This window comes from Chinchilla lanigera, unplaced genomic scaffold (assembly GCF_000276665.1).
Source record: "Chinchilla lanigera isolate Chin_1 unplaced genomic scaffold, ChiLan1.0 scaffold00006, whole genome shotgun sequence".
NCBI lineage: Eukaryota > Metazoa > Chordata > Mammalia > Rodentia > Chinchillidae > Chinchilla > Chinchilla lanigera.
Window position 1 is genome coordinate 26,523,112 of NW_004955407.1, and position 12,699 is coordinate 26,535,810.

The 12,699-nt window shown below is 45.1% G+C and overlaps 1 protein-coding gene across 1 annotated transcript; it reads right to left on the minus strand.

The window, feature by feature from the left end:
* Positions 1 to 1,375: 1,375 nt before the first annotated feature.
* Positions 1,376 to 9,927, minus strand: Adamts1 (ADAM metallopeptidase with thrombospondin type 1 motif, 1). Its single transcript, XM_005375601.2, has 9 exons — positions 9,048 to 9,927; positions 7,126 to 7,472; positions 6,663 to 6,795; positions 6,125 to 6,292; positions 5,418 to 5,704; positions 4,995 to 5,181; positions 4,710 to 4,885; positions 3,595 to 3,770; positions 1,376 to 3,457 (listed from the first exon to the last, which is right to left on the minus strand). Exons 1-9 carry the CDS (start codon positions 9,721 to 9,723, stop codon positions 2,758 to 2,760), a joined length of 2,850 nt encoding a protein of 949 aa, XP_005375658.1. The 5' UTR covers positions 9,724 to 9,927; the 3' UTR covers positions 1,376 to 2,757.
* Between the last annotated feature and the right edge of the window lie 2,772 nt (positions 9,928 to 12,699).

Consider the following 12,699-nt stretch of genomic DNA (forward strand, 5'->3'; position numbering starts at 1 on the left):
TGCAACGTGAGAAGACTTCATTTTACCCTTCAGTCCTTAATCTAGTAAGTGAGTGAAGTTAACCTACTAGAGATCATGACTTTCTCCTGCCCCACCCAATCTTTTCTCCTATATACCTGACTCCTTAGAGTCATTTAGGATTAATTTCTCAGGGGAACACATTGAATGTCTGTGAGGGTAAATTAGAAATTATCATCTGAAGCTTAAGTTACCATATTACTATATGAGAAAAAATAATCATTCTAAGCATAGAAAAAAAGACAAAAATGTAAATTTGGAAATATCCGTGATTAACCACATAATCTGTCTTCTAGTAAATAAACTACTTCCTGAAAGCTATATCGTTATCTGGGAACTTTCAAATTTTTATTATGCTTGTACCACCTAGTGTTTACATTCCTGTGTGGAGCTGGTCCACATACATAGCACATCTTCATTGCTTTTTCATTCCTTTTCCCTCTCTTCTCCTTTCTCCTTCCTTCATCTAGTCATCCCCTTCCCTTTTGAGAACTTTCTATCTCTTTACTCCCCATTCTGTATTTTTTATTTTGCTCTTTATAATTTGGGTTCCTCATATAAGAGAAAGCATGCCATATTTAAGCTTGTGTGTCAGACTTATTTCCCTTAACATTATAGTCTTAAGGTGCACCCATTTTCCTACAAATGACATTTATCTTTGTTTATGGTAAAGTAGTCCTCCGATGTGTGTAAAAACCATTTTCTTTATCTATTCCTCTGTGCATGACTGTACAAAGCACCCTTAACTTTTGTCACAGGTGTACCCTTTTGTATTGAAAATAAGATTTATGAAAGAGTACTCAGAGCCTTAGGTTTTCTAAAACACCCAAAGTATTCCCAAAGAGCAGGGGAAACATTCGGAGGATTTGATTTACCATGTCTGTCTTGACTGTGATTTGAGGCATCATTTTCTGCCTAGTACCTTACTTTTATGTAATTTTACAGCCACGATATAACTAAGGAATAGATGAAATTCCAAAATGCATCTGTAACCCAACCATCTTTTCATTTACGATATACATCAGGGATTGGCACCCTAGTCCCATAGAAAAAATCTGGCTCATCATTTATTTCTGTAAGTAGAATTTTATTAGAACACAGCCATGTCCCTTCATTTACATATTATTTATGACTATGTTCATGCCTATGAAAACAGGGATAAAGCTCAGTGGCACAGCGCCTGCCTGGCAAGTGCAAGGTCCTAAGTTTGATTCCTGGTACCAAAAAAAGCAATGCGTAGTAGTGTTCACAGAAATGGTAAAACCCACAAAAGCCTTAAATATTTACTGACTGGTTCCTTACAGAAGTGTGCCAACCACTGGTGTATATTATTAAATATATTAGTAACAAGCATCAGTAAGGATATCATAAATTCCTCTTTTATTAGTACTTCTATAAATCAAGGATACATGAAATATATTTCATTGGAACTCAATCTTATTTCCAAAGAAATTATGAAAAAATTGTCCTCATAGTCAACGTTTGTTCTTAAGATTTCCTTCCCAAGAGTCAAATACCACCTCAGAAAATAAGACATACACATTCAAAAGTGTTCTTTTATTATTTCTAGTAACATATATTGTATAAATACTCTATTTTTATATGCACTTTAACAAAAGTGATATAATTTAAACGTTTTATCATTAGAAATAAATGTATAAAAATAAATATGTTATATAGGCATTCATTACAAACTATAGTCCTTCTTAGAAGGAACACACACACCAATACTTATAAAGTACATACAATCTATAGTAACATATTTTACTATATACATATGGAAAAAGTCATATTCTCTCAGTAGAAGAGCTGAACAGACATTCACCAGGATATGACTGCTGGATCAGCTGCCAGGAATGGACCTGCTACCCCTCAGCAACGTCCCCACCATGAGACAAATGATCTCAATGTTCCCAAACCCATGGGTCCCTGCTGCTCTACACACCCCATGCTTATTGTGGCATTACGTGCTTTTTGTGTGATCTTATTTGTTTTCGTGAGAAACAGATTATTTCCTTATATCTGAATTCCCAAAGTAGGCTTACATATGGAGAGAAAGCAGATTGGAGGTACCAAGGTCACCATGTTGCCTTCAATTTTTACCAGCACTTAGTATTATGCTGCTTTTTTTTTCTTGCCCTTGTAGACTTGATGTACTTTTATGAATACACATATTGTCTTCTCTTGAAAATGAACTACAAAGATGGACATGGCAGAAGAAGGTGAAGGAGTCATAAAGTATTTCATATAGCTGAAACTTTTCCTCAGGTTGAACAGTCTCGAATCTTAAAATTTACAAACGTTCTGTGCCATAAACAGTGCTGGTCAAAGATCCTATTTGTAACTCTCCCCATTTTCAGTGAGATAAGGTAAGCCATGTCTTAAAATCTCATCTTTCTTGATTTACTTTTCCTAACCTCCACTACTCAAAGCATTTAATCAGTACCAGGAAACAGGGCATACAGGACTTCTTTGGACAATTGTTTCTGTCATAGATGTAACAAAAGAAATAATAATACCCTGTGGCTTTATCATTGCTCAGGGGTTAATACTCAATAGCTACCCTATCAAATTTGTAACTGGTAGAATATTCTCATGATCTAACATCTACCTAACTCCACACGGCCACCTCATTGACACACCTCACTGGTAACTGGCAAGATACATGGGATCCCTCCAGGACTCTGATTTCAGTGCACCAGCCCTTCCACACCGCCTTTTCCTCAAACCTGACACTGCTTAACTGCACTCTGCTACTGTGCAAAAGTCAATGTAATGCTTGGGTTTCTTTAAAGGATCACAGCTCTCATGAGACAACACACCCCCATCATGGGACAGACACTTCAAGGTTCTCTTTTTGTAACCCTTCCCACAAGTCTTAGAACATGGTGACCAGTCCCCCAGCTGCCAGTGTGGGCAAGGTGTTTCTGCACAAGGTCTGGTGCTGGCTGGCTTCACCTCCTTGGCACACTCAGAAGCGGGCTGTCCGTTCATGTCTTTGCATTCTACCACTCTTCTCTGCAAACCCAATCCACATGACTTAGAACATTCACTCCACTCTTCAATGACCCATTCGGAGAAAGTGGGGATAGCGTTGAATGATTCCTTCTTCTTTTTCACAAAATAGGTGTATTTAATTTTGGGCCGGAGGGCATTGCCTACAGTAAGCACCTGGATGGTTAAGGGCTCTTGAAGGGGGCTAAAGCTGCGAATTCTTTCCAATGCTGCGGAAGAGCCGCTGTACCTTAACACAACACCTTTATAAGTAATGTCTTGTTCTAAAGTGGACAAAGTGAAGTCGCCATTCAGGATATAGGTACCATCTGCAGCTTTGATGGCCAGGAAGCTGCCATTGTTTCTAGACCCCCTTGGATTCCGCTGTTTCACTTCGATGTTTGTGGCTCCCGTGGGAATTGTAACAATATCATGATACCCAGGTCTGTAAGCAAGAAAAATAGACACAGGTCTTTCATTCACTGGCTAGTCAATTACTTATCTTAAAAAACATAGTTGTTTACAGTGCATTTTCCACATCTAGATTATAAGAGCTCAGAGAGTATACATTGCAAAACTTACTTTGCGCTAGTAACTGATCCTGATATTTTCTTGCAAGTAGATCCATTTCCTCCACAAATACCACATTTATCAAACTTCTTTTTGGAATCTATGATTCGATCACAACCAGCCTTTACACACTGTCCTTGAACACAGACAGAAGTGGAGTCTGGACTACATGGGGTACCATCTACAACCTGAAAAGAGAATGACACACATCCGATGTTATTCTTTAACAGGGAAAGAAATGATGTTATACCTGTAAACATTTTCCTCTCTTTTCTGGACCAGGCTAATTAAAAATAGTATTCTTCAAACCTGCACACACTTCTCTTTTTTTTTGCTTTTTATTTTCTTACTAGTACAGACAGACATCTGAAAAAATTATAAATTCTGAACATTGGTTTGGTCATTGGATCTTCACTACAGTTCAGGTCAATGAACATAGAGCTCTCTGTCAATTTGTTTACTGGTATACCCTCAGTGCCTCAATGAATAGCTGCCAATAGAAGGTGCTTTATAAGTCACTTACTAAATGTTGAATCTGCAATTTAGGAATATTTTTATAGCCTACAGTGCTAATGATACATGATAATCTCAACCAAATTAAACTGCATTTTCTTTGTTAGAGACAGGGTTAGCCTCTCAGGAAAAAGTACTTCTTGTTCAATATATATGCTCAAACATATGAATTATCAGTACTCAGACTTGCTTTTTAAAAGCATGTTTGCACATATTACTGATGGTTATCCAGTAACAAGTACTTTGGACCATGCCTAAACTATTTTTCAAAACCACTGGTTGCTATGTTAATATATAATTTATCTAACTACAGTTGTATGTGAAAACTAGTTATCAAGAGAAGCACTTGATTTTTTAAAGGGCATTTCTTTCTACATAAAGGAGTATTACTAAGCAATTGCAAAAATCTTAAGTGGTGGATTTAAGCTTCATTCATAATTTGAAGCAACACTAACTCAAAGCAGGCAGCTGCTGCTACATTTAGAAGAACAGAAGTCAGAATTTAAAATTGAACACAGAGCAAAACAGAGTAAAGAAAGCAAAGCAAATGTAGCATAAAAGGTGGGAAGCCAAGGCCTTGGTACTTAGGCAAAAAGTAAGTATAAAATATGTACCTTAGGCTGTAAAACAAAGAAGTAGCCAATGCCTTTGGCCTGACAGATGAGCTTGCATCTGTCCTTTGGTGAGACACCAGCATACTTTGGTGTCCACTCCACTGCAGGGCCACTCCCAAAGGAAGCTTTTGAAAATTCATTGTGTTCCTCACATTGCTCTTCTCTAAAGGTTTTTCCTGGAAGGAGAACGATATGATGACATTATCAGTTTCCAACCTTTATCCACCTGTTGTAGGTTCCGTCTCTTACCCCACTTACTGAAAGTGGAAATCCATTGCTACCTACCGTTATTATCTGGACAGTCCTCAATGTTGCAGGATCTGTAGCGCACTCGTTTGCCTTCACAGTACTTCCCCCCATTCTTTGGGACTGGGTTGTCACATTCCCTCATTGTATACTGAACTCCTCCACCGCAGGTTCTGGAACAGTCTCCCCAGGGTCCCCATGGTCCCCAGCTTCCATGAACAGGAGTCTAATGAAGACACAAATCATCCGAGTTAGTTAGAGTTATCCAAGGAGACCTCTTAAGGAAGAAAAGGAAAAAAAAATAACAAGGAACTAAGACTCAATTCTAAAATTAAGCTAGGTTGTATTCCTGTTACAGGACGTAGATGGAGCATTTAACTTGGTAAAATAATCTTTTAAACATTACTTTGGTTTTTTTTCTAATTGTGAATTATAAAGGGATGCAAATGTGCTTCAACTCACATCAAAATGTTTCCTGTCAGTCTTGTTCACACACTTGCTGTTGACACACCACTTTCCTTCTCCACAGCTGGTGCCGTCAGCCCATGGAAAGTGTTTGGTTTGACACACCAGCAGGCTGCCAGAATTACCAGTGCACCACAGAGTGGCACACGTACTGGCTGCATCGGGACAGTGCTTGGACTCTTCTCCAAATGTGAACTGGCACTGCCGGTTGGCATCATATAGGGTCCCAGGGAGATCAGATGGCAGCTGTATGGAATTCTGTGGTTTGTCCATCAAACATTCCCCTGCAAAGGAAACAATACTAGTATCAGTAATTAGTTAACGACAGCATGGTTTTGCAAAATGTATATCATATAAAATCATGCATAGCAAAGTAATTTGAGGGCTGTATAGTTTGGGATAAAAAGGCCAGGAATTTTGGATTATTAGTTGTGATTCTCAATAAATTATTTCTGGCTTAACAATGATAGGAAGTTATTATTCTTCTCAAAATGTGAATGAACAGACTTCGGGACCTAGAAGTCTAGGTCTAGACTTCTAGAAGCACTATCTTTCACTGGAAATGAAGAGCTGAATATTTACGATGCTGACAGTGAAAAATAGTTTTGAAACAGGGAAAATAAAAATAGAAACAAAGAGTTTACCTAAGTAGAATACTATCCAAGAAAAGCTGGGCACCATCTAGAAGAGCTTGAGAGTCTTACCGTGACCATTATCCAGAAATGACGTGATCGTGTAGGCACTGCAGGGAGACCAAGGCTGGCTGCGGTCCAAATTGGAAAGCATTGAGGCCATCATGTGGGAATCCCGGTTCACGACATTCAGACTGGCACACTGCTTTGCATCGTCATGCGGCATGTTAAACACATGGCCTAGGAAGCAGTCCAAAGCTTTTATTAAAATACAGGTCATCGGCAGCATTTTTTTCCCTATTGACTGAGTTTGTCTCAAAGTGATATTTCAGCACAAACGAATACATTTAAGAAACAATGAATTTTAGATATGATGCCTACTTTCCAAAGGGTGTAAAAGAACATGTAAATTTCCAAATGTCCATAGCTCATATTCTTTTTATTCTAACAAAGACGTTTGAAATACTGGAAAATATTTCCTATAGTCATTTCTAAAATGCACGAGTACATGAAATAGTAACATGATCTACAAACTCTACCTCTCTAACATATTGTTTTATCAGTTAGAATCTATGAATTAGACTTAACTTGTACTCTTAAATAGACTTACCTAATTCATGGGCTGCGGTGAAGGCAGCTTGTAAACCATCATCTTCTATGACAGAGCAGCTTCTGCTAGGATCACACACAGTTCCAACATCTGCCATCCCAAGAGTATCACATGTCTGGGACCCACACAGGTCCTAAAAAAGAGTAAAGATAAATCTTCATATTGAAAAGAACAGTCTGAGCTTTGGAAGTTAACTTTTTAGCAGAATGGGTCTTCACATATGTTTTGGAGCATCTATATTCATTATTGTTGAGCTAGGATGAATCTATGTGATTTTCATTAAAACTTTTATTAATCTTTTAAAATAGAACTGTGTAATTTCAGATATTAAAGTTATGGTAGAATTAAATAAGAACATGTAAGACAACTGAAAACATTGCTGAGATGACTCTTTTCCATTTTGTTTCATACCATGCTAATTCTCAAAAGGACAGTATGGTGATTGGTGCCATCTTGCTCTCACCTGTCTGGTGAAAAGAATCGCCGTGTCATAATGTTCTGCATCCCGGTCACTGGGTGGGTTGTGCTGCTTTTGCCAATTGCAGAAGTTCCGCAGAGTGAAGGCAGCATTGGAGGTCACCTCTGGCCCCTTCTGTTCCTCATAAATGACCAAAATCTTCACTACCACCAGGCTAACTGAATTCCTAATGCTGGGGTGTTTGTACAGCCTTGCTGCCACCGAGAATAAGGTGAGAAGGTAATGCTTTAGACCACTGCCATGGAACTCTGCCATTGACTGGTCAGCCACAAGCATGGTTTCCACATAGCGAGGGCTGGACACAAACCGCTTCTTTCTTACACTTCCAGTTCCTGTCAAGAAACAAGAGAGATAGTTTTCTCACTGGCAATTTCTCCAAGAATAGTTACCTGCCCAGAGTATACAAGGAAAGCCAGATGAGTCAAAGCAAATAAAACCAAAATACATCCGAAAAATAATAACAAAAAATATTTGCATCTCTTTTTTACTGGAAATGGTTATTTTTAAAAGTTTTTTTCTTTCGTTTGAAATTAAAAATAAAACGTGCTGAAAGGAATGATCTGTCTTTTTTAGTACGTGTGCGAGCAGGATTTCTTTTGTCCTCTTTGGAATTCTACAATCTGAGCGAGGCCGTATGCACATCATACTACCCAGCTGTAGTAAAAAGCTGGAGCAAGAGCAGCAGGCAGGGCGCCCTGAGTCACTCTTTCACTCTGGAAGCCAGAACCCAAATGCTGAATGAGATCATCCTGCGCCACGTGGAAGGCCAGGGGCAGGGCTGGGGCTGCTGCCAAGGGGCGGGACCTGAAGGAATCTCAGCCTGCATTGCTCAGCTCTCATTCCAGGGGTCCCTGGGGCGCTCTGCTCAGGCCAATTCCGGGCGCAAGGACCACCCACTCCGACCAACAGTCCATTGGCTCACTCTCACTGCCCCAGTGAGATAAGTTCATGCTGCCAGCCAAGGCTGATTATTTGGAAATGAGCCCTGGGGCTACTGACACCGAGACCAACCCCCAGGAAAGTTCTCAACCCGGCTGTGATCACATAACTGCTTCTCGGAGCAGATCAGCTGCGGAAATGGCAATTCTTAAACAAGGCATGTGAGAAAGTTTTTTTTTTTTTTTTTTTGGTTTGTTTGTTTTTAAAAAAGGATTCGAGTGATAAAATTAAAAGAACTTGATAGCAGGCCCTGCACGGAACAAGAGTCAGGGACACCACCACAGAAAATCTGCCGCGAGTAACGTTCCACAGTACTTGAGGGCCGAGTTACGGCCGCGAGGGGGAGCGCAGGCTGAGAGGCGGGGTAGGAGGGATCGCAGGCGGGGCAAGCCGCGCAAAGACCTCCCAAGCAGGTTCCAGAGAGGGGCCCCGCCACCCCATTCGGCCTCTTAAGAGGGTAAGAAGACAGAAGCCGACAGGACAGACGGTAGCTCAGTGGCCCAGGCTTGCGGGCACACTCGGAGGTCACTCTCGCTCCCTTAAGCTATCTCCGCCCTCTGAGCGCTGGGCGCACGCACGGCGGTTACAAAACTCAGCGCGAAGCTGCAAGCCAGCCAAAGAGCGCACATGAGAACGTTAAAAGGAGAGCAAAGGAATGGAAAGAAGTCATGTGCGCTCTCACTCGGCGAAGATGTAAAGAATCGGGTTACAAACTCTCCCTTCCCAGTCCAAGTACTTTATCTCCGTCTGCGGAAAATCAATGATTTTTTTTCCCGGCCTCTCTTCGTTATTCATTATTTGGACAAATAAAATTAAATTTTCTAGCAGGAGTTAAACTCACTCGTCTGTCCACCAACCCAAACAGACCGACTTTCCTGCCCGCGAGCTGGAGTTTAACCTCCATTAACACTGGATAGGGAAAATGGGGACGGGGATGAATGGCCAAAAGAACTAGGGAAACTTTCTACCTGCTGGCTGCCCGGCCAGGGGGGGCGCCGGGTCCCGCGGTGGCCTCTGCGGCCCTGCGTCCTCCCCTTCTGGTTCCGCGCCCCTCTCGGGCAGGGTCTCGGCGTCCAGGACTCCGCACTTGGGGCCGCCGCCGCCCCGCCGCCTTCGCCGCAGGAGATGGAACTGAGGCAGCGCCAGAGGCTCCTCCTTGGCGGCAGCGGGGGCGAGGCGCTCGGTAGCAGCGGCAGGCGCGGGCTGGATGAAGAATTCTTCACCCTGCAGGTAGAAGGCGCCACGGACGCCCTCGCAGAGGCTGAGAGCGGCGGCTGAGCTGGGGTCACCGTTCACCGTGCCGGAGTAGAAGCAGTGCGCCAGGTCGCCGGCAGGGTCCAGACGCTGCTCCTCGGCCTCAGGTTTGCGCCCCACAGTCTGCAGTGTGAAGCCAGGCGCCAAGAAACCGCGGTCGGGCTGCAGTTCCAGGTGCAACTGCAGGCCAAAGGCGTCCAGGCGGAGGCGCGTGGTCTGGTGTCCTGGGGCGCGCTCCAAAGCCGGCAGCACGAGCTCCTCGTCCTCCTCCGCGGGGCGCCCGAGCGCGCCCGGCACGACCAGCAGTACTGGGGTCGCCGCGAGAAGTAGCAGCAACCACGGTGCAGCCTGGGGGCGCCGAGACCGAGGGGGCCGCTCCGCGTTTCCCATGTCGCCGTCCGGAGTGTGCCTTCGGTTCCCAACAGGGACTGCTCGCTGCACCGGAGCCTCGGGTGACACCGTGCGCCCCAGCGCGCCCAACGAAGCAGAGCTTTTGTTCGGGTCAGAAGAGCACAGCTTCTCTGGCGTCTCTCTGGATGGATGAAATGAACAATTGCTGTTACTCTTTGAAAGTACGCGCAGAGCTAGCAACAGCTGAAGCTCTCAGAGTCACTTCGGAGACGCTGGGGTTCTGGTGGCGCGCGGGAAGGTTTTCTTCCAGGGCCGGCTTGGAAGCACCGCACCGCAGGCGCTGCGGGAACCAGAAGAGCTCTGAGACACCACCGGGGCTCAGGCAACTGGAAGATCAGAGCCCAGCGCCACTTCGTCGTCTGCCTTGGCCGAGGTGCTGCTCGCTCTGAGCAGGACTCTGCCCTCTCCTCCCGGCTGTGTGCTTTGGCTTTGCAACAGCCCCTGGCTCGGAGCCGCTTTCCAGCGAGTGCAAGAACCGGGCAACCCGGGCTGCCCCTTTATAGTCCACAGTCCCGGCCCCTCCTCCCACTTGGCGGCCTTTCCAACGTGAAGACGCCGCCCCCTGAGCTCAGTCGGTGCAGAACCACGCTCAGCGCCGCGGGCCCCCGGCGGGGGAGGGGGCGGCCTCCTCCGCGCTGGCTTCGCGCCACGGCTAGTCAATCTGGGGGCGGAAGACGCAGAAGGGGCGCTGTGACCAGCACTTTGTACAGCCCCGGCTGCTGAGGGGAGAAGGTTCTCCCTGCCCTGGTGCCTCTCCCCTGCTGACTTCCTGGACCACCCTGCCTTCCTGCCGCCCCTCCGGAGCGGGAACACTGTTACCGCGCCGGGTTGAGTTCCCAGGAGAGAGAGTAGGAGTGAAGAATTGAGTCCCTTCCCTAACACGTCCTGCCCTAGAGCTGCCCCCGAGTTTCCCTTCTTCCCACATAGTCCTTTATTCCCTGTCTGGGAAAGGAGCCAAGGCTGTCCCCTCTCAGATACTCCCGGGCACCTCTCCATCTCCCTAGCCCACCATGCGCTCCTTTCTTTGCGGCAGCGAGCTCTCCCTCTCTGCCTCAATTTTTTTAGGGGAAAATTTGGATGACTGCGCTTCTCGCTAGAAAGCAGGTGAGGGTGTGGGGCCAGGGGGCACAACCCAGACTCTAGATTTTAAAACGTGTTTGCATTGGCCTTCACCCCCGCCCCCCAGACCTCTCTGCGGGTTACATTTCCGGAATAGGTGATCTGGAACAGGGTTCAGTTCCCTAGAGCCTAGGGAGGGAACTGCGCTTTCTCGTCTTCATTGGAGAAATGACCAACTCCTGCCCAGCCCGCGTCCTTCCACGCTGCAGGCCTTAGGCCAGACGGGCAGTAACGTCTAGGAACCCCGTTTTCCTAGTCAGGGGCCGGTGGCGATCGCTGGGTGCAGCAAGATGGGGTGCAGCAGAGAAAGGAGGAAATCGGTTTTCTTTCCCAACCCCTCCCTCCGCTTCCTACCAGGAAGGGAAGAGGCTGCATCAGTGTTACGAAAGCGCAAAGGCTCAGCTTTTCTACTCCCAGGTCCCCAAGTAAAAGCTGAGCGGCCATTCCATTGAAAAAGGGAGGGACTCCGTGACCCGGAGGAAGGAAATGTTTCACAATGCTCTCACGGGCGGAAAGCCAGAGGGACAATGGTGAGAAAGACCGCCCAAGTCCCGGGGCAGAGTGGCGCGCACTCCCACCCACCGCCGCGCGCTCCCGGCTCCGTCTCGCCGCCCTTCCCCCGCCTTCTCGGCCCCTGCCTCACTCCTCCGGATCTCCCCAGCTCCAGTGGGTCCCGGCCAGATCGTCCCCTGGAGTACTCCTACGCATCCCTCTTCCAAACTTTTCTAGCAGGATTCTTTCCAACTTCTTCCTCTCAGTGTTCTAGATTGCTTACTTGAAAAACAAAATCTTTGCTTCCCGCTCTGTCTTCAGGAAAGATCAAAGGAGAAAGAGTGGCGAGCAGAAGTAAAAGGAGTTACCCTTCAAATGGATTAGGAACAGTCCCGGTCGTCACCCCCTCCCGCTTAGTGGGGAACGCTTTAAATGTGATCTTGGCTTCCTAAGATCACACTCATAGTTAAAAGTTCAATGATCAACCCAAGACTTTGGTATATTTTAACAGCACCTTCAGCTATCTGCGTTATCAGTTTCTTTCCTTTGCTCTTCCTCTCAGCCACCGTGGAACACTTTTATTGTTTGTCTGTCACCTCCTTTGAGCCTCTCCTTTACCTCTCTGCCTCATCACATTCCGTTTCTCCCTTAAAATTACCTTTGACTTCTGCACTCGTGTGGCCCACTTGATTGCACCTTGCCTATCCTCTTTTCATTTTTTACACTGCTTTGTAAGTGGTCTTTTCCAAGCATCTGAACATCTCTGGAGACTTTTAGTTTTTAATTTTGTTTACAATACTTCTTTCATATTTTGCTTTCTAGCATTTCATTTCATTTCACTTTCGCAAGAAGAAAGGTTAGACGCTTGGGAGAACGTTTGAGTAAAGTCATTTTAGACTCACAGGATATTAACCGCCAAATCAGAAAGGCATAAGGGCGAGGTCATCAGTACATCTTCAAACTTCTTGCTTAGAAAAGAGCTCAGAACATAAATGGTGATCAGCAGACCGGCTCTGAGATGGAGATATTAGGTACTTGAAATGGCCCCGGGGCCTAGATACTTACCTGGTCAGTGGAGCAGGAAGGGAAATTTCGAAGAGGCAGAAAATGTATAACTTTACAAAATCATGTAATGTATTCCAGTCTGTCAGTTCCTCTATATGAACTTTAGCTTTTTAAAATCCATTAATGCAGGTTTGGCCTAGAGTCTGTATCTCTCTGCAGCGCGTTCTTAGTGGAAGTTTAATTCAAGGCATACATTTCTAATCTTGAATGGGTTACTTCAAATCCGTTATAATTTTTTCATAGTTCATGTTGTATATCCAAATAGAACTGAGAAAAAAA